Source organism: Oculina patagonica, chromosome 7, assembly GCF_052425735.1.
Source record: "Oculina patagonica isolate OP01 chromosome 7, crgOcupat, whole genome shotgun sequence".
Taxonomy (NCBI): domain Eukaryota; kingdom Metazoa; phylum Cnidaria; class Anthozoa; order Scleractinia; family Oculinidae; genus Oculina; species Oculina patagonica.
The window spans coordinates 33235104-33252371 of record NC_135764.1 but is presented as its reverse complement, the minus strand read 5'-3'; the positions used below and the strand labels follow the sequence as shown (position 1 = coordinate 33252371).

General features: G+C 40.1%; 2 protein-coding genes across 6 annotated transcripts in view; one reads left to right on the top strand and one right to left on the bottom strand.

Moving 5' to 3' along the window:
• The window catches only part of LOC144660408 (uncharacterized), a 63331-nt gene extending 47987 nt beyond the window's left edge, over window positions 1-15344 (bottom strand). For 4 of the 5 annotated variants that reach the window (XR_013572087.1, XM_078521022.1, XM_078521023.1 and 1 more), the window contains exons 1-24: window positions 15100-15344; window positions 14010-14071; window positions 13861-13911; window positions 13534-13587; window positions 13163-13246; window positions 12605-12679; window positions 11709-11753; window positions 11553-11606; window positions 10379-10432; window positions 9955-10008; window positions 9687-9794; window positions 8268-8312; window positions 7808-7861; window positions 6967-7011; window positions 6671-6868; window positions 6220-6273; window positions 6066-6110; window positions 5501-5554; window positions 5265-5318; window positions 4750-4803; window positions 4246-4299; window positions 3536-3589; window positions 3143-3187; window positions 389-442 (exon numbers count right to left, since the gene is read on the bottom strand). Coding sequence is in view for 4 of the 5 variants with exons in the window: in XM_078521022.1 (XP_078377148.1) it covers window positions 389-442; window positions 3143-3187; window positions 3536-3589; window positions 4246-4299; window positions 4750-4803; window positions 5265-5318; window positions 5501-5554; window positions 6066-6110; window positions 6220-6273; window positions 6671-6868; window positions 6967-7011; window positions 7808-7861; window positions 8268-8312; window positions 9687-9794; window positions 9955-10008; window positions 10379-10432; window positions 11553-11606; window positions 11709-11753; window positions 12605-12679; window positions 13163-13246; window positions 13534-13587; window positions 13861-13911; window positions 14010-14071; window positions 15100-15169 (1521 nt within the window). In the remaining variant the exon portion in view is untranslated. Of the gene's footprint in view, window positions 1-388; window positions 443-3142; window positions 3188-3535; window positions 3590-4245; window positions 4300-4749; window positions 4804-5264; window positions 5319-5500; window positions 5555-6065; window positions 6111-6219; window positions 6274-6670; window positions 6869-6966; window positions 7012-7807; window positions 7862-8267; window positions 8333-9686; window positions 9795-9954; window positions 10009-10378; window positions 10433-11552; window positions 11607-11708; window positions 11754-12604; window positions 12680-13162; window positions 13247-13533; window positions 13588-13860; window positions 13912-14009; window positions 14072-15099 lie in introns of those variants that run through there. The other variant, XM_078521026.1, reaches the window with a different exon arrangement.
• A 1340-nt stretch (window positions 15345-16684) lies between these two features.
• The window catches only part of LOC144659569 (mitochondrial substrate carrier family protein ucpB-like), an 8240-nt gene continuing 7656 nt past the window's right edge, over window positions 16685-17268 (top strand). The window contains exon 1 of the mRNA XM_078520036.1: window positions 16685-17113. Within this exon, the coding sequence (XP_078376162.1) occupies window positions 17002-17113 (112 nt within the window). The 5' untranslated portion in view covers window positions 16685-17001. The remainder of the gene's footprint in view (window positions 17114-17268) is intronic.

Here is a 17268-nt window from a genome sequence, read left to right as displayed (position 1 = left end):
CGCACACAAAAGGGCTGGCCTTGCGGGCCCCACACACATGAGAGTTTTGGCATTGCGACCCCCACACACATGAGAGTTACCGGTTGTGGACACAACTTGCAAAAAATAGCGAGGCGAGACTGGCGAGCCAGCGAGCCAGGCGAGCCCGAGCGGTTTTTTTGCAAGTTGTGCCACAACCGGTAACTCTCATGTGTGTATCTTGCCGGCCTGCACTGAACAGGCGTATTGACAACACACAAAACTCAACATACAATAATTGGCGAGTCCTTGACTTCTGACCTCCACATCTTCCGGAGTTCTGTTGCTAAATTCGGAGTCTTATAATAATATTGAAAACTGCAAAACTAAGACAAACTTTTTGTGAAGTCAAATCTGCTAGAGGACTCACCGGTACGCCAGGCGTCCCTCCTCTACCCACCGATCCGCCTCGTCCGCGAGGGCCCTGGATAAATTAAATGTGTGTTAGAGATTTTCAAATACCTGATGAACCATTTTTAGCACATAAACCCTCTGTATTGCTTTCCAGAATTTCAAAGTCTTACTAAAATGACTTTGTCAACCAAGTTACAGAAAATGTTAAGAAATGTTTCATGTTACTTGTTAAATGTTATTAGGGCGATCAGTGTTTGACATAATAAAAATTTTGGTTTGTATCTGATCTAAAAATGTTGGTAAAAACGTATAAAACTGAATTTTCGGTAACTCTCTGCTACCTTCATCAGAGTTAAAATTGGTTCAGTATTTGCATAATAAGTTTTTTATACGCCGCCGGTCTCTAGGGATGTTCCCAATGTTAAATTAACTTGTGGGAAATGCACATGCTCATTCACACAGTTAATGTCCTGGATAGAATGCAGCGCTTCTAGGAATAGGTGTTGTTGCCTATTGTTGACATTTCTTTGGTAAAATTTCTACATAATCCGGATGGATGTCATGGTCTGTTGTTTCCGCGTGAAATCTTATTGCGCTTTCGTTATTAGATCTTGTGCCTGGCTTGTGCTCTGCGCCGCGCGAATTCCATGATCTTTTGCTCTCTCCCACATAGGTAAAATCACATGTTTTGCATTTGACTTTGTACACAATTCCCTTGATCCGATTTGTGGTGGGGCGGTCTTTTGGTTTCTTAAAGATACTTAAAATTCAGTTTTATACGTTTTTTTACCAACATTTTTAGATCAGATACAAACCAAAATTTTTATTACTTTTTAAACTCTTGTTGAAACAAACGACTCGTAAGGATAACAGAGATTAAGGTCCTTACGACGTTAAATGCTTTCCAGTTTTTACTGAACAGTGTCCAGCACCAGTGGTGCATAAATGTGACATCCCAGTTCTCTGATATCCGCATGCATACCTCGGATAAAAATGTTCGCGTTGTAGCCAGGCATGTTAAAAATTTTGTAAAAAACGAATTAAAAAGTTGACACTGGCTAAAAATATTGTTTTGGACGTTTCGGCCACTATTGTTGCCTTCTTCAGCAAGATAAAAATGCAAATGTTCAACGGCGTCCTGTTAAAATATGTAACGAATGTGTGATAAAAATATCATGGCACTTCTACAGTTCGTCCTCGACAACAATTTCTTTGTATTCCAAGGCAACCGTTTATCCGATGGGATCCCCAGTGAGTGCCATCTTGGCCAATCTCGTCATGGAACATGTCGAAGAAAAGGCTCGGAAAGATTTCCGCACAGCCCCCTACATTAATTATGTATGCAACTATTTCATACTATCACTATACATAAACAGCAATCGTGAAAAGAACGAATCAGTCAGAATATTGTATGCATAATTAATGTAGGGGGCTGTGCGGAAATCTTGCCAAAGGCTCTCTCTTCGACCCCTAACCCTCCCAAATGGTGGTTTAGATACGTAGATGACAGCCACGTATGTGTAAAAAGGGAACGCGTAGATGAATTTCACTCACATCTAAATTTCATCAACCCTCACATCAAATTTACAATCGAGGTAGAATCAGAAGGTTCCATTGCCTTTCTTGACACCAAAACAACCAGACAAGAAGATGGCTCGATCACCGTGTCTGTCTACAGGAAAGCTACCAACACCGATCGTTACCTGGATTTCAAATCACACCACCATCCCCAGCATAAACACTCGGTCGCCCGCACTCTCATGGATCGCGCGAGGAACATTCCTTCCACCGAGGAGGAAGTATCACGTGAAACTAAGCGAGTAGCGAAAGCCCTCGTCACTAATAACTACCCTGCAAATTTTATTCACAATCTGCGCCAACCGAGTAGACAACAAGAAACAAATGCTATCGACCATCGTGGTTTTGTTATCCTCCCTTACGCCAAAGGTTTTTCCGAAAAAATTGCAAACGTTCTTCGTGGCTTCAACATCAAGGTCGCCCATAAACCTATACGTACCATCTCGAACATACTGAAAAAACCAAAAGACAGGATCGAGAAAGAGGATACCAGAGGAATTGTATATAAGATCAAGTATAACGATTGTGACTGTGTTTATGTTGGTCAGACATCACGCGCGCTTAAAACACGTATGAAAGAACACGCAAAGGCCATCGCAACATTGGATAAAAACTCTTTGTTGGCAAAACACCATATGCAGATTTGGAGAGCGTCGAAATTGTTGACAGGTCAACGGCGTGGAAACAACGACTTATTCTTGAAGCTTGGCATTCTGTGCGAGATAGGAACGCTATAAACGAACACATAGCGCTACCAAACGTTTACAATAGCATTAAGAATTCATAGACTCATTAAGAATGCTCTAGAGACTTTTGTCGCACTCGGAAAGTTCATTTAGCTTTTATCACACATTCGTTACATATTTTAACAGGACGCCGTTGAACATTTGCATTTTTATCTTGCTGAAGAAGGCAACAGTAGTGGCCGAAACGTCCAAAACAATATTTTTAGCCAGTGTCAACTTTTTAATTCGTTTTTTACAAAATTTTTATACCTCTGATATCACATATATTTCCCCCGCAAATTATCATTTGTTCTGGTAAAATTGTTTCTCATGGCTGAGGTTCAGTCTTCGGCCCTATCCCCCACCCGGGGGCAAGGCACTAAGATAAAAAGGTTCAGTTTGGTTTATCAACTGATCTCAACAAAAAACAACCGCCTTCACCGTCCACGCCAATGACAATATCTTACCACGGGTCCGGATATTCCTGGCGATCCTGCTTTCCCCACCTCGCCCTACAGGAAAATGAGTACTGTACGTCAATACTAGGGAAAGGTTGAAAGGGTGGACAAAATCCCAAATCTTAATTCTTTCCGAGAGACCCTTTGCCTCTGTTTTAAGAAAAGGGTTTACGTGCGAAACCTTTCATATGAAAACGAGTTTTACCTACAGATCCATTTTCAGGCAACCTCGTTCCCAGGGCTTTTCCCTTGGTTTCAGGCAAATCAAACTCATTTTCATTTGAATGGTTTCGCAGGTAGACTCGTTTTGAAACAGAGGCAAAGGGTAACTCGGAAATGACCTATTGCGAGATATCTTTCGCTTAATACCAAAATAAAAAGGATCGAAAACACGTGACTTACTTTGGCCCCTTTGTGACCGCGCGCGCCTCTTCTGCCTCGGTAACCCGCGGGACCCTAGAATGTTATAAAGGAATTATTTACTGAGTTATTTACCGATAAAGAGGCGGAGGGCCAGAAGCACAGGCAGATTTTCACTTGGTTCAACAAATGTATTTAACTTTCATAGTAAGAAAGTAAATTCCTAGGAAAAGATATAAAATGAATTACAACAGAATAACCGACCGAAGAAAACAGAGAAAATAAAGGAAATACAAGAACAAACAGTGAACTTAAACGGCTTACCAAATGCTGGAAACGGCGAGGTTTAGGAAGCCCAGAATATAGCACACGTACTAAACGATAAACTGGGGCGAATGAATTTCAAAAAAAAAAAACGAAAAATACGGGACGAAATTTGCATAAAAGCATGCAAAGGTGGGAAAAACATTAACATGTCAAGAGACAAAATAACACAAAAGGAAAAAAAGAGCCGCAACAAACGAGATTTTTGCATTACATCAGCTCTTCGTATAAAATGTCACAACAGAGCTGTTTTGTGTAACCTTTTGCAAATTGAACGAAAAATATTACATCAATCTTGCTAAACAGTTAAAGAAGTTCTTTCTAATATCTCTGTTTTTAATTAAGAATCAAGCTTTTAATAGTTGACAAATTAAGGCCACTGAAACATAAAAACAAACCCAAATATCAAAAGAGAAAGAGACTATTACCGTCACTCCAGTGGATCCATCTCGTCCATTCAGGCCACGCCCACCGGGTATTCCCTGTCAATTCAGTATGAGTGTGCCGTTCAATCAAGTAATCGATCCGAAAAAGCATAAACGTCAAGCAACAAGTTAGTTTAACGTTTTCTTTTGATAGATGGATCAAGTGGGTAGGCTATAGCTACTTTAGGCGTCCAAATAAAAAACACTGAAAAACGCTTTCCTAAAAACGGACCTCTGATCCAGTAGTTCCTTTTAGTGATTTACTTAAAATCCCCGCTGCGTGGACCGTCTCTCCCTCTCTAAGATGGACATCTATCCAAGGCAGACAGTACACTGAGGCGGACAATTCTCTAAGGTGGCCTTTCCAAGGCAGACACCGTACCTCCTATTAAAACGCAGACAGCCCTCCTTTACGGGCACTACTGGAGCTTTTTGGCTTCTCTTAAACGAACAGTCAAAACTAGTCCTGAGCGTTTAAGTATGTATATAATAAAGTAACCCACTCACCTGGTCTCCCTCTCGACCAGACAGGCCCCTAGGTCCCGGATGGCCTTGTTTACCCTAGAGAAAGGTGAAGGTAATTTCTTTCTATTTCGTTCATATTGAAGTCTTAGTATGAGCAAAGATCGATAAAATATTTGCTGAGTGTAAACATATTCCCATTTTCTCTGGTAAACGAGTGTTTTTACTTTTTAAATGTTCCGTTTCTGAACCAAAGTGCTTTGACAAAATGGCGCCGACAAGTCCGCATGTCGCTATTTTCAAACACGTAGAACATTTTTAGAAAGCTCCAAAAAACTTAGTAAATCGCCAGGATACAGATAATGTACCAATCTTTGTACTGTGAAAATTAAAACCTTATCTTTGAAGTACGTTTCTTGTTTTTTGCATATTTCTGTCGTTTGACCGCGGTCGGAATAAACACCAAGTTCATCTCGCTACAAAGTTCTATAATATTTTTATTAGTATTATAGTCATTTCCAGTGTTTACTTGACAGCACTTTTAGCTACATTCGGCTCACCTTTGATCCTATCGCCCCCGGCAAACCCAGTCCCCCTGGTGCACCCTGCCGACCCTGAGGAGAGGAAATAGTGTTTTATTATAGGTTTACACAGGCCAAATACGAGTACAATTTGAGCAAGATTTTTATCGTATTGTTCGAAAGGTATACTAACGCTCGGCGGGTAGGCACATTCGCAAAGCTAAATCGAGAAGTTAGCCCTGGATATAAGAAACGATACTAAATAATAGACTTACTGGTCTTCCCTTGTCCCCAGGGTTTCCGCGAATTCCAGTTGCTCCATACTGACCCTAGAAAACAAGAAAAACTTCACTGTTGAAGACAAGAAGTGTTTTGTTATCTACAAGCAATTCACTTCAATTATGTTCCGCTTTATAAATGAAAACTGCTTTTTAACAAACGACAACTGAATAATTAATAGTAATTGAAAGGTTTCCCATCTTGTTACGTCTTCAACTTTTATAAAGGCGTTAAGTTTTTACGTATGCAATGTAAGTATAATGTATAAGTAAGAATCGATACATGCTTGCTACTTTGCTTAGCTGTCTCAGACCCTATGTGAGGCAGGATAGAAAGAGTCAGGGAACAACTGGCATATCTTATTGGTCAGTTTATAAAACTGTGCGCGTTCTGATTGATAGCTTCTGCTCCTGATTTATAAACTTTTCTTGTCCTGTTCTTTTAATAAGGCTTACTATGAAGATGCACTACACAAACAGTCAACAAACGTACGCATTCCGGATGTACTTTGCTTTTCTAACTGCATCCGAGCGAGCTAATAAATCAGAAAATGAGACTTACCGGTGAACCATCACCTCCCCTAGGGCCGGCGTCACCAGGAATCCCCTGCAACAAAAGTATGAATAACAATGCACTTAAAAATAATTGCTGATTATCATCTTCTAAGGAACTGAACTTAGGTTTGGAAGGAGCAGTATTTAAACCATTCCCTTACCTTTTCACCAGGAGCTCCTTGACCACCTTCGTGTCCTGTTATACCTCGCTCACCCTGTAGACGAAGGGACAGAGAAAATAAGCACTGAATACACTACATTTTTTAGAAACTTTCAGAGAACGGATCAGATAACCCACTCTTGGGATAAATGCAGAAGGTGGCAAGTGCTCGTCAGGTGGCTTTAGCTCATGAAATGTAATAAAATTATCAACAGTAGGTTATCAAAACTCAAAGGCTCGCGAAACACCGCCAGTTCCGATAATACAGCTGGGCATGCCGGTAAAGGGTTTCAGAAGTGGTCGGGTTAAAGAAAATGATTGCCTGAACTCTTTCTTTATTCCAGTTGTTAAAATAGACACCTAAAGTTCTCAAGCAAAGTTTTGCTAGAGCAATCAGCTGGTACTGGTTCGTTTAAATTTCTATGGTACGCAGACACACGCACATAATTTACCTCTTTTCCTTTGAAGCCGGGGCCACCTTGTATGCCGTCGTCCCCACTTTTTCCGATAGGACCCGGATCTCCGGGGACGCCCCTGGAGCCTCTTTCTCCCTGGTATCCTTGGGGTCCTTTTTTGCCCAAATGCCCTGTTGATCCTGGTTCCCCCAGTGGGCCTGGAAGACCCGGCGGACCCTGCACTCCTTTTGATCCCTAGGAGAAAATAACAGAAAATTGAAAGACGCTTCGGGCAACTTCGGTTAACTATTTCAACGTGGCTCAAAGAACAATAAAAAAAAGTCGGAACTTACAGTAAGCCCGATGTCTCCTTCAGCTCCTGGGTTGCCTTGCCCTCCCTTTAGAAAATAAATATGGCGATATAACTGACGTAACTACTGATTTAGTGAACACATCTAGTTCGCGTTTCAAGCAATCCCCTCACAAGTAAGGTCCGGTTTGTTTGTTTGTTTGTTTGTGTTTTTATAAAATTAGCAGAGAAATCACACAAAGTGTTGTTAGTTATGAAATAACAATTGTACTCTAGAAAACTAACGTGAATTTGCAAGGACCACCGTGACAAAATAGAAGTACCGGATCCTCTCACTGTAGAGGATCTAATCAGCTATAACTAAATAACGAATAAAGAAAAAATTGCAAGGCCGATTGAACGATTTGGGACTGTATTGAAATTCCAATATTTCGGAAGGCACGGTCTTCCTTCTTCAGGGTCTTACAAAGAATGTAAGACCCTGAAGAAGGAAGGCCGTGCCTTCCGAAATATTGGAATTTCAATACAGTCCCAAACCGTTCAATCGGCCTTGCAATTTTTTCTTTAATTGTACTCTAGACAGATCGGATCACTTCACATTTCTTTTCCTGCCAATCTGAAACGGGAGCGATAGACTTAGAATACAGCTGTTTGAATGAGAATCATCTGTCAAAAAATAACACTATAATTTTATCTGGCAATTATTTGAGGTTTTAGATCTGCATGAAGGGGTGCCAAACAACAGAAAGCGTGAGTGCACGACTTTCAGAACATCCACATCCCTCAATTTCATAAGCAGGACCTTGTTTGGAAGTATACGGATGCCATTTATCGACAATGTTGGCAAGCTTATCAAAGCACGTGACAAGTAGCACGTGACTCACCCGGTCACCAGTGAAACCAACTGGTCCCTGCTTCCCGCGAGGTCCCGTATCACCCTGAGAAAACAAACAATAAAGTTCTATTTATTCGTTAGAATTCACATTTTACACTAAAAGTAGTTAAGGAAACCTTCACAAATATGGCTACCTGATAATCAACAACGCTCAAAACTTAGAGAAACTTAAGGTCGTCACAAAATGCATTTCCTAACTTGAGAAAAGTATTTTTCTTTTGAAGACGTAAGCATCACTGCAAAGGATTAGTGTTGTACGTTAAAACTCTAACTATGGTCAAAAGCGACTCACCTGTCACACAACAATGTTACAAAAAACAACTAAGAGACGCCAACTATTGTAAAATTATTAATTTATTATCACTAAATTTACAATGATATCAAAATAACCAATTAATTAAGCAGAAAAAAACAACAACAAACTGATTAGGACTGCATTAGTTCCTGACCTGTCTACCGTCCATTCCTGGAGTCCCGTCCGGTCCAGCAGGTCCCTGATAGAAGGCAGACGTCACTGTTAAAGGAACATCAGAACACAAATAAACTGAAGGGGTAATTTACCTGGTCCACTTTCCAAAACCTGAATAAAAACTGTTAAAAAGCTTAACTGCGTTTAACAAGGATAAGTCATCGAAATTTCAAATCTTCCTCATATTTCAAAGTAATTTCAAGCTGACTTTGATCTATCGGTAACACGAAGGGAGTACCTTAACCCTTAATATGCTAAAATTAGTCCAAAAAACGCGTTTTTTTAACCGTTAATCGATTTTCTTGGCTCCACGGTCCAAAAGTTCTTTAAATTTGCTAAAAATGCACTTTCTGACAATGCAGGAAGATTTTGATGTCATTTCCATGTAAAAATGTACAATATTTTACTTTGGCGCATGCGCATAAGCCAAAATTTGGACTTTTTTTTTTTTTTTTTTAGCTGAACCGTTCCGATTTTTTTCCTTGCTCCTTTCCTTTTCGTTTTTCTCTGCTTTTTTATTCTCTCTATCTTTTACTCTGTGCACTTCTTCTACTGGCATGAAAAGTTTTGATCTGAATCAATGGAAAACCCTGGAAAGGAGATCATGATCAAGTACGGGTATTTTGGCCTGTTTTAGCACCAATTTTACGCCAAAAACTGATCGCGTTTTTTTCGATTACCTCTGTCGGAATGCAGTCAATATTGAAGATGGACAGTCCTGTGGAAAGATCTATCCAAGCTCTATAAGATGCAAATCACAAAAATCTGCTGACGTGTAAATTGGTGACGTCATAAGTGGCAGAATGGCCATTCCTCCAAATCCCGGAATAATTCGGGCTTAGCATGTTAAGGGTTAAAAACATTTTGCCCCTTTTTCTTAAATTTCTCTTAACTTTTCAGCTTTAATGTTCCTTGTACTTTTTGGGTTCATATTTTTAACGTTTTGGTGTTTTTTCTTTCCTATGCAGTAAACTATTATTTCAAGGATTCTTTTTGTTTAAAGAATATTCTTGTTATCGTAAATGAATGCGTTATACAGCTCCTATACGAGGAAAGCTCTAAACTGACTCCTAACTATTCCCGCTTCGTCTCCTTTCTGATCTCTAACTATTCTCCCTTTATATTATCCCTAACTACTTTCTCATCGTCTTTGCCGTCACCAGTCCCTAACTATTCTCACATCATCTTCATCGTCACCAGTCTCTCGCCATTTTCACTTTATCCCTAAATATTTCCACCTCATCTCCGTCGTCACCAGTCCTTACCTATTCTCTCCTAATCTCTGACTATTCTCACCTTGTCTCCATCGTCACCAGTCCCTATTATCCTCACCTTATCTCTAAATATCTTTATCTATCGTATCTTATCTCAGTCATCGCCAATCCATAAGTATTCTTACTTCATCTCCGTCGTCACCGCGGTAACCTTTAGTTCCTGGTAAACCGCGCTTTCCTCGATGACCGTCTCGACCCAGTACTCCACCATGCCCAGAGTCACCAACATCACCCTGAAACGTTGATTAAACAATCAGTTTTTATTTTCCTTGAAGACAACTCTCTTTCTTCCTGCAATACTGAACGATCCACAAAGCAGAAGTTAACAGATGCCATACAAAAAAATGGAGGAGTCTGAACTGAGTATGCCATGCAGCAAAATAACCAGCACACCTGATATCCTTTCATTCCAGGAAGACCTTGTTTACCTGGTTTTCCTCTCTTGCCCTGTGGAAAATTCAAATTTTCATTTTGTTTAGGTAAGTTACTCGCAAATCTTCGCAAATTTCAAAAAATTGCGCATGCATTTAAAGAGTGCATGAGAACTAAGGGCAGCCATAAACCCAGGAAATACCCAAAGAAATAACTTGTGGAGAACTACAAATTAAAGGGCTAAACGAATAGGGAGGCGTGAGAGGAACGTTCTTATCCCGCTTGCTTTTTTCACAATTTCCCTTACGACAGAAAAAAAGATTGTCGAATGGACTGTCCTGCAGTCAAAAATTAAGTTGAAAAGGAGATTCGACCGCAGATGTCACGCATTTCAAGGAATTAAAACTATAACATGACAACCGGAGAGATATCGTTGTGAACTTACCCGAGATCCGTCCAAGCCGGGTAGTCCAGGGATACCAGAAGTTCCTGGTTCGCCCTACAAAAACAGCGTTTCTTTGGGCTGAGGCAGTCTATACTTAAAAATGATTTTACTAACGTCTGTTAGTAAAAGGGAGCTAGGGATTACTTAGTAGTTTACCCTATTAAACGAAAAATACCAAAATTACAGTCAGGAGTTGACATAATCTCTCGCTGACGCGTCGCATGTCTCGCGCGGTCCCGTGCGCCGGTTCACGTCGCGCGCGCGGACTTCATCACGAGTACTTCTCACGTGTTGCGACACTTGTCGCGCAACACGCCGGCGTGATTCATCGCGGTGGTGGACTCGGCGACCGGGCCCTGAAGCGTGGCATTCGCAGGGGACAGATGCGGAGAACACAGTCCCTGAGGTCACACATTGTCATGCTCGCGCAGCGCGCGGTTGGTCCGCGCCGCATGTGACCGTACCGCCGCGGGCGAGACTGTCGTGCTGCGGGCCAAGTCAGCGTCAGAATATAAAGAGTATATAGTGTTTTCTTCAGTTGAAGTACGCCACAGTTGAATAAATGATTACATTTACGACGGCTCCGGTACGGGGATCGTGAATAAAACCATCAATGGACAACATGTTTTAGACATCCATGAAGCAAATAATAGGGAACACCGCGTGTATCGGGATCTCTGGGAAGTCCCTTAAAATATAAATCAATTATTCCAAACCGAATAGAGTCCAGGATACTGACTGGGAGCACCAACTGGCACCGGAATCCCTGACTCTCCCTGGGAATGAGACTGTCAGTTGAAAACAGTCACGTGTAAAAGTATTCATTAGTTATTACCGAGCTTAAAATTTACCATCTTTATTATTTACTACAAACTTGATGATTTCGACACTGCTGATCCTAGCAGTATGCAGGACGCGTGTCACATATCAACCAAGTAAATGGCCCAGCTCACAACGAGTCTCTCGTAGCTCAGTTGGTTAGAGCGCCCAGCCGGTATCTGGGAGGCCATGGGTTCGATTTCCGTCGGGGACTCAGATTTTTTCTTTATCCAATGCTCGAGTCAGGTCGAACACTTAATCTTCATTACTTATTACCAAGCTTAAAATTTACCATCTTAACTATTTACTATTCGGTCTTTGTACGCGGCATTTATGTGGAGAGAAGCGTACTTACATTGAAGCCAATTTCACCAGCCTTTCCTGGCTCTCCTCTTAACCCTTCCACGCCCTATCAAAGATCAAAAACACATGTCAGTTACACAACGACTTGTAATTCATTCATAAATTACAAAAACGACTTCTAAGGAGGAAATGGTATAAAAACACGCACCCTTTCGCCGGGGAGTCCCGGAAGTCCACGCCTTCCCTTCACTTCCTAAAAGCATTTAAAATTAAAAGAAAAATCTATTACGCTTTACATCATCTTGTAAAATTTGTTAAAAACGATGTATTTGAGTCTTGCGTTTGTTCAAAAATAGCCAGAACATTTCGACTCCTCATCAGTGACAGAAAATCACAGGGCTTGAGTATTAAATGTTAAAAGGAAGCTAACTGGTGAACACAAAACATGTGTCAAGGAAGTTGTAGTCGCAAGCATAAAATCACGCGAAATCCATCTTGCTTTACACGCGTTTAATCGAAGATAGATACAGTAACTGAAAATAACATAATTACAAACACGAAATGAGCATAAAATAACTTACAACGAACGACATGAGGAAAACAGGAAAACGACAAAGCGAAATAAACGAGAAACTTACAAAGACAAATGTGACCACTCAGAAAAACACATAAAAGACGAAAAGTAAACTTGGAACTTGACCATAGACTCCAAAGTTGACTTTAAACTCACAAACAAAACTGACTGAATAAAATTAATTACACGCAACAGAATACATACCAATATGCAAATAAAAATAACATGTACACTAGGCTAAAAAACAAAGAGAACTAATTAACACAAAAACTAACACGAAACCAGACACTAAACTAAACGAAAAGAAAAAATTCTGGCGCCTACAAAAGTATTTTTTGGAAGTATTTTTGTGGTGGGTGAAATCAGTGCACTTCTTTCGACCAAATCTACATTTGGTACTTCGCCTTTAATCAGTTCGTTTCTAAATTCATTTTGCTCTCTTCGTAGCCGATATTTGTTTCGTATCACAAGGATTAATCTGCGAGAGAAGCGATGCATGCCGAAGAACTGCGAAAAAGACCTCACAGTACCTGTCTTGTTATGAATCCTGCTGTTAGAACAATCGGACGGACTACAGGTCCCTTCTCACCAGGAATCGACTCGTACTGCAAACGATAAATTGAGTCACAGATTCAGTAAAGAACGCGCACAGAATAAGGAAAAAAATTAATTGAACAGGTCATGAAACAAACGTTTTCACTTCAGGAGAGAGTTGCTGCCCTGCTGTAGAACTCTGTCCAAGACAACACAACAAAAGGGGAGGAAGGAGAGGGTAGGGAACGAACGCGGAGCGCCATTGTAAAGGGATTAGGGAGAAGTCGCAATTGCTTCCCCACAATCCTCTCACGCACGTTCTTCGTGCATTTTGTGTGTGTCGTTTTTTATTCGGGGAGGGGGGAGGGGGCGTTTCCCGTTTCTCTCTCTCTCTTCTGTGCCTGTTGCTAAGGCTATAACCTTTAGTCAAAACCTTGCTTTTAATTTGTGTTATCACCGAGTATATTCAATAAAATTATGATCTCCAACCTTTTGCGATCCTAATATCTCAGTAAACATACAAACTTCCAGTGGCGTGCCGGGAAGTCACTTACCACGGTGTTACCGGGAGGTCCCGGGAGACCAGGGGGACCTGAGGGTCCCGTTATCCCCGGACGTCCCCTGCTGCCCGCTGGTCCCTGTGAAGAGTAACGGAGAAGACAGAGCTCTGACTTACGTATCTCATAAGATAAAAGACCCTGTACAATTATAAATATTACAGCGTCCTGTCATTCTTTACCAGGAGTGATGTCAGTTTCGAAATCTTATTAATAAGTCTTGCATCCGAAACCTTTGAGTATCCACGCTAAACCAACTTAGCTTAACGGTTGACAGTAAAAGTTGTCATCCATTTGGGCCCTAGACCAATAAGTCATTTTCAATCTATTGACGCCTGATGGTACAAAAATTGTTCATTAGCACTTACCCGTGATCCTCTTGGCCCAGGTCTCCCTGGCTGACCAGTATTTCCGGGAAGACCCTGCAAAAAGTTTACAAATTCAATTTCAGCTTAAAGCTTTACATAACTAGAAAAGAATTTTAATAATAATAATAATAATAAAGGAGACGAATAATAATAATAATAATAAAAAAAAACCCAAAACCCATAATAATAATAATAATAATTTTAATTTTAATAGAAATATCCTTATCAAGTTTTTTCAAAATCTATTTTCAATATTAAATAAATATACAAGGGAAAAAAAATCTTAATAGCTAATTTCAGATATTAATGCAAAGTCGTATCGCAAACCTGTTCCCCTCTGGTCCCATCTTCTCCCGGTTCTCCAATAACAGTGACTAGCTGATAAGTAAGAGAAAAGAGATGTTACTTAACCGTGTATTAGTTGCGCGCAAAAAAATCCGCACGAGCGTCAATGAACTAATAAACAAATGACCTACCCCTCCCCCATCAGTGACATCTTGTCGCCTTACTCTCTTTATAAGGTCATCCTTGATGCTACCTAAATAGACATTCACAGCATGATAATAACAAAACATCTGTTATCCACCTTGGATATAGTTCAATGCCACACTGTATAAATCGTGAAATCGAGTAAAATAACTATTTTTAAAATAATGTTTAGGGACGGACCATAATTTTCTTGGAAAGGGGTATGAAAAATTTACCTCTGCAAATTTTTTTAGTTTATGCACCTCTGCAAACATTTTTTTCGAAATTCCATCTATGTGAAGTTATACATATCGTGTTTGCAAACAATTTATTTTGTCTTTCCAGGCCCTGCAAACAATTTTTTTCAATATTTTTCATACCCCCTCCCTCCAAAAAATAATGGTCCGTCCCTTAGTTTTGTCACTTTTAACACTATTTTATTATGTTGGATAAGACCGTATAAGGTACACATTGTTTTAGCCATCCGAAAGTAGCGATGGAAAAAAGGGTTGTTCCTTTCTGAAGTTGTTGAAACTTCGAAACTTAAAATTGAAATCATTGATAATTTCCTGACAGTTGCGTTTGGCAGCTCGTGGCCCTTGATCCCGACGCAAACCTGTCGTGATTTGAGTAGTTTGGTTCCTGTGACAAGCAACATCGTCATTTGGGGTAGTACAACATGACGTGTATTTCAACTCTAGTGTATCCACTCTTTTCCCGCGAGGATGTCATGAGTCACATGAACACACAAACTGAGAATTGCTCGTTTTGTGCCTTAAATGTTTTAATCCATGGCATCAGTTCATTATATTCTAAAGTGCATTGTGTGAGACAATGAGCCCTCTGAGTTTGAGAGAAAACTGATACAGTTTGACACGATATGATGTCTGTTCAGCATGTGGCAGATAGTCATCTCTCTTGCCATCCATACAAATATACTTAATAATTTTAACTTTGGCCAAATTCATAAGAAGTTCTTTAGACACGTATATAGAATGGAAGCTAGTCCTTTTATACCATCAATAACAACACAGGTTAACTGAAAGAACAAAAGAACAAAACATGTAAGGTATCATAAACAGTCGTAAGTTCCCTTACTTTCACTACATCTTCCAGTTATCCACAAAGAAGCGCTGAGCCACAGTAACAACAAAACACCTGAATACATCGCCGCGCCTGCCAGTGCTTGACTTTTCAAGCGAAGATTTTTAGCTCGTCGGCTGTCGCCTCTTTGCCGCAAAAAGATGGAGGGCGAACGGGCTTTGATCGACAAAGAACCTCTGCAGGCGCCTGGTAGCACGCAAAGATTGCCGAACAGTTCGTGTCTGTCACACTAAAAAATGTGGTACACACAAAGGCCAAGTGTCTAAGTTATCGCAGTTGCGTGTAATTCGAGTTCTGATAAAATGCCTTTATACAGCAAGAGGTCATGTCATAAAACAGACTAAGGGAAAAAAAAAAAAAAAAAAAAAAAAAAATTAAAAAAAAATATAAAGATAAAAAAAAAAAAAAAAAAAATATAAGAATAAAATAAAATAAAAAAAATAAAAAAATAAAATACAGCCAGTTGACACAAAAAAAAAATAAATTTTGATTCGGGTGACCAAAATATAATAATTTTTATTTCAAGCTCAGTAAAAAACAAATTGTTTAGTACAGTCTGTAGACCCCCGGGGAGTACTCCCTAAAATTTACTACGGGGGTGTGCCACTGAGTCTCTGAGACTCAGGACCTGTTCAGCCACTTAGCTCGATTAGCCTTAGCTATTTCTAAGTGGCTGTGCTCTGTTTTTTCAATGAATTTTTTTTTTTTTTCACGTTGCATGTATTAATCTTCATTTTAAATTTCTGGGCACGAAATAAAGATTGTTGTTGTTGTTTGTACAGTATATCACAAAGTGCTTACTTGACTTCGTCTGTGGCTTGGCGATAAAGCGATGAGGGGGGCCGAGTTTCGTAGCTAAACTTAATCGTGTTTAATCGGGATTCTGGGGGAAAATCGACCCTGTTCCAGAGTCCAAAGGGAAATTTTTATACTCTGTTCCAGAGTCAGAGAGGCAAAAAGCATACCCTGTTGAGCGGCACATACCCGTTTAGCCCTTATATGGGAGTATTGAGGGAGTACCCCCCCCCCCCCCCAGGCTGTAGACAAGCAGTGAGAACAACGAAAAAAATAATTAGTGGAATTCGACCAACTCTGTCGATGTGAAGTATCAAGGGTGAAAGGGTTAAGCATCCTCAACCAACTTATTTCCTGTTCTCTAAACGCTTTAAACAGCTGTTTCGCTGCATGCCGTAGGAAGCTTTCAGAAGCTTTCTTTTTTAAAACTAATAATTTTCTTTCTGCTTCTTTTCGCAGTCAGGTTCGGTTCAAGGTTTTTGCCGGAGCTCGTCGCGTCCCCACGGATTTTCACTTGAAATAATAATATCAAATCAAATCAGGAGAAAAGAATTTAGGAGAAAAGCCCTGGCACAAGATTGCAAGGTTGCTTTATTAATAAATAAGCAAAAATACAAAGTAATTAAAAGGGACAAAAGATGAAAAAATAAAAGCTAATCCAATGATTCCGAGCGTTACGTTGCGGTCAGCGTTTCGTGACAAAGAGAGGGGCGGGACTGGGCGCGAGATCCCCATTGACACGACACGTGATCAAGCGTTGGTCACGTACTCCCACGTGGTATAAGCGCCATTTTAAATCAATCAGCTTCCTGTTCCATGTGCGCCAAAATTTGGCGGCCATTTCGGGACAGTTTTCCTTTCGGTTTACATCGTTGATTTGATTGTCTTGTAAAACCTTAAATTTATTTTGTAATACGTAACGAGTTTTCTATCAACTGGAGATTATTTGAAAACTATCTGGAAGGAACTATCTGGAAGGAATTTGATGTCACAATGATTCATCGAAGCGTTGTAAATGTTGTATCAGCCCTTTCGACATATTTTTTGATTGGGACTTTCTGGTAAGCAGAAGTTTTGTAAGTTGAAAGATTCCAGTACCTTATGGCGGCTGGGATGTACGAAAAGAGAAGGCAAGGACTCCAAAGTGTAAGAGAACATGAAAATTTGGTTCGGTTCGCTTTGAGTGGTCTTTCCTGCATGTGTGCAGCGACAGGTAAGCGAAAGTATTTTTACTTTTTACTTAGTTCGTATGTTTTGGGAATTGATTAAAATTGCCTATCAATTTATATGGGAGAGAAAAAATTATTAACGGAACTGTTTAAGTAAGAGTTCGTGTTCATTCAATACCGGACACAATGCATACTTTCA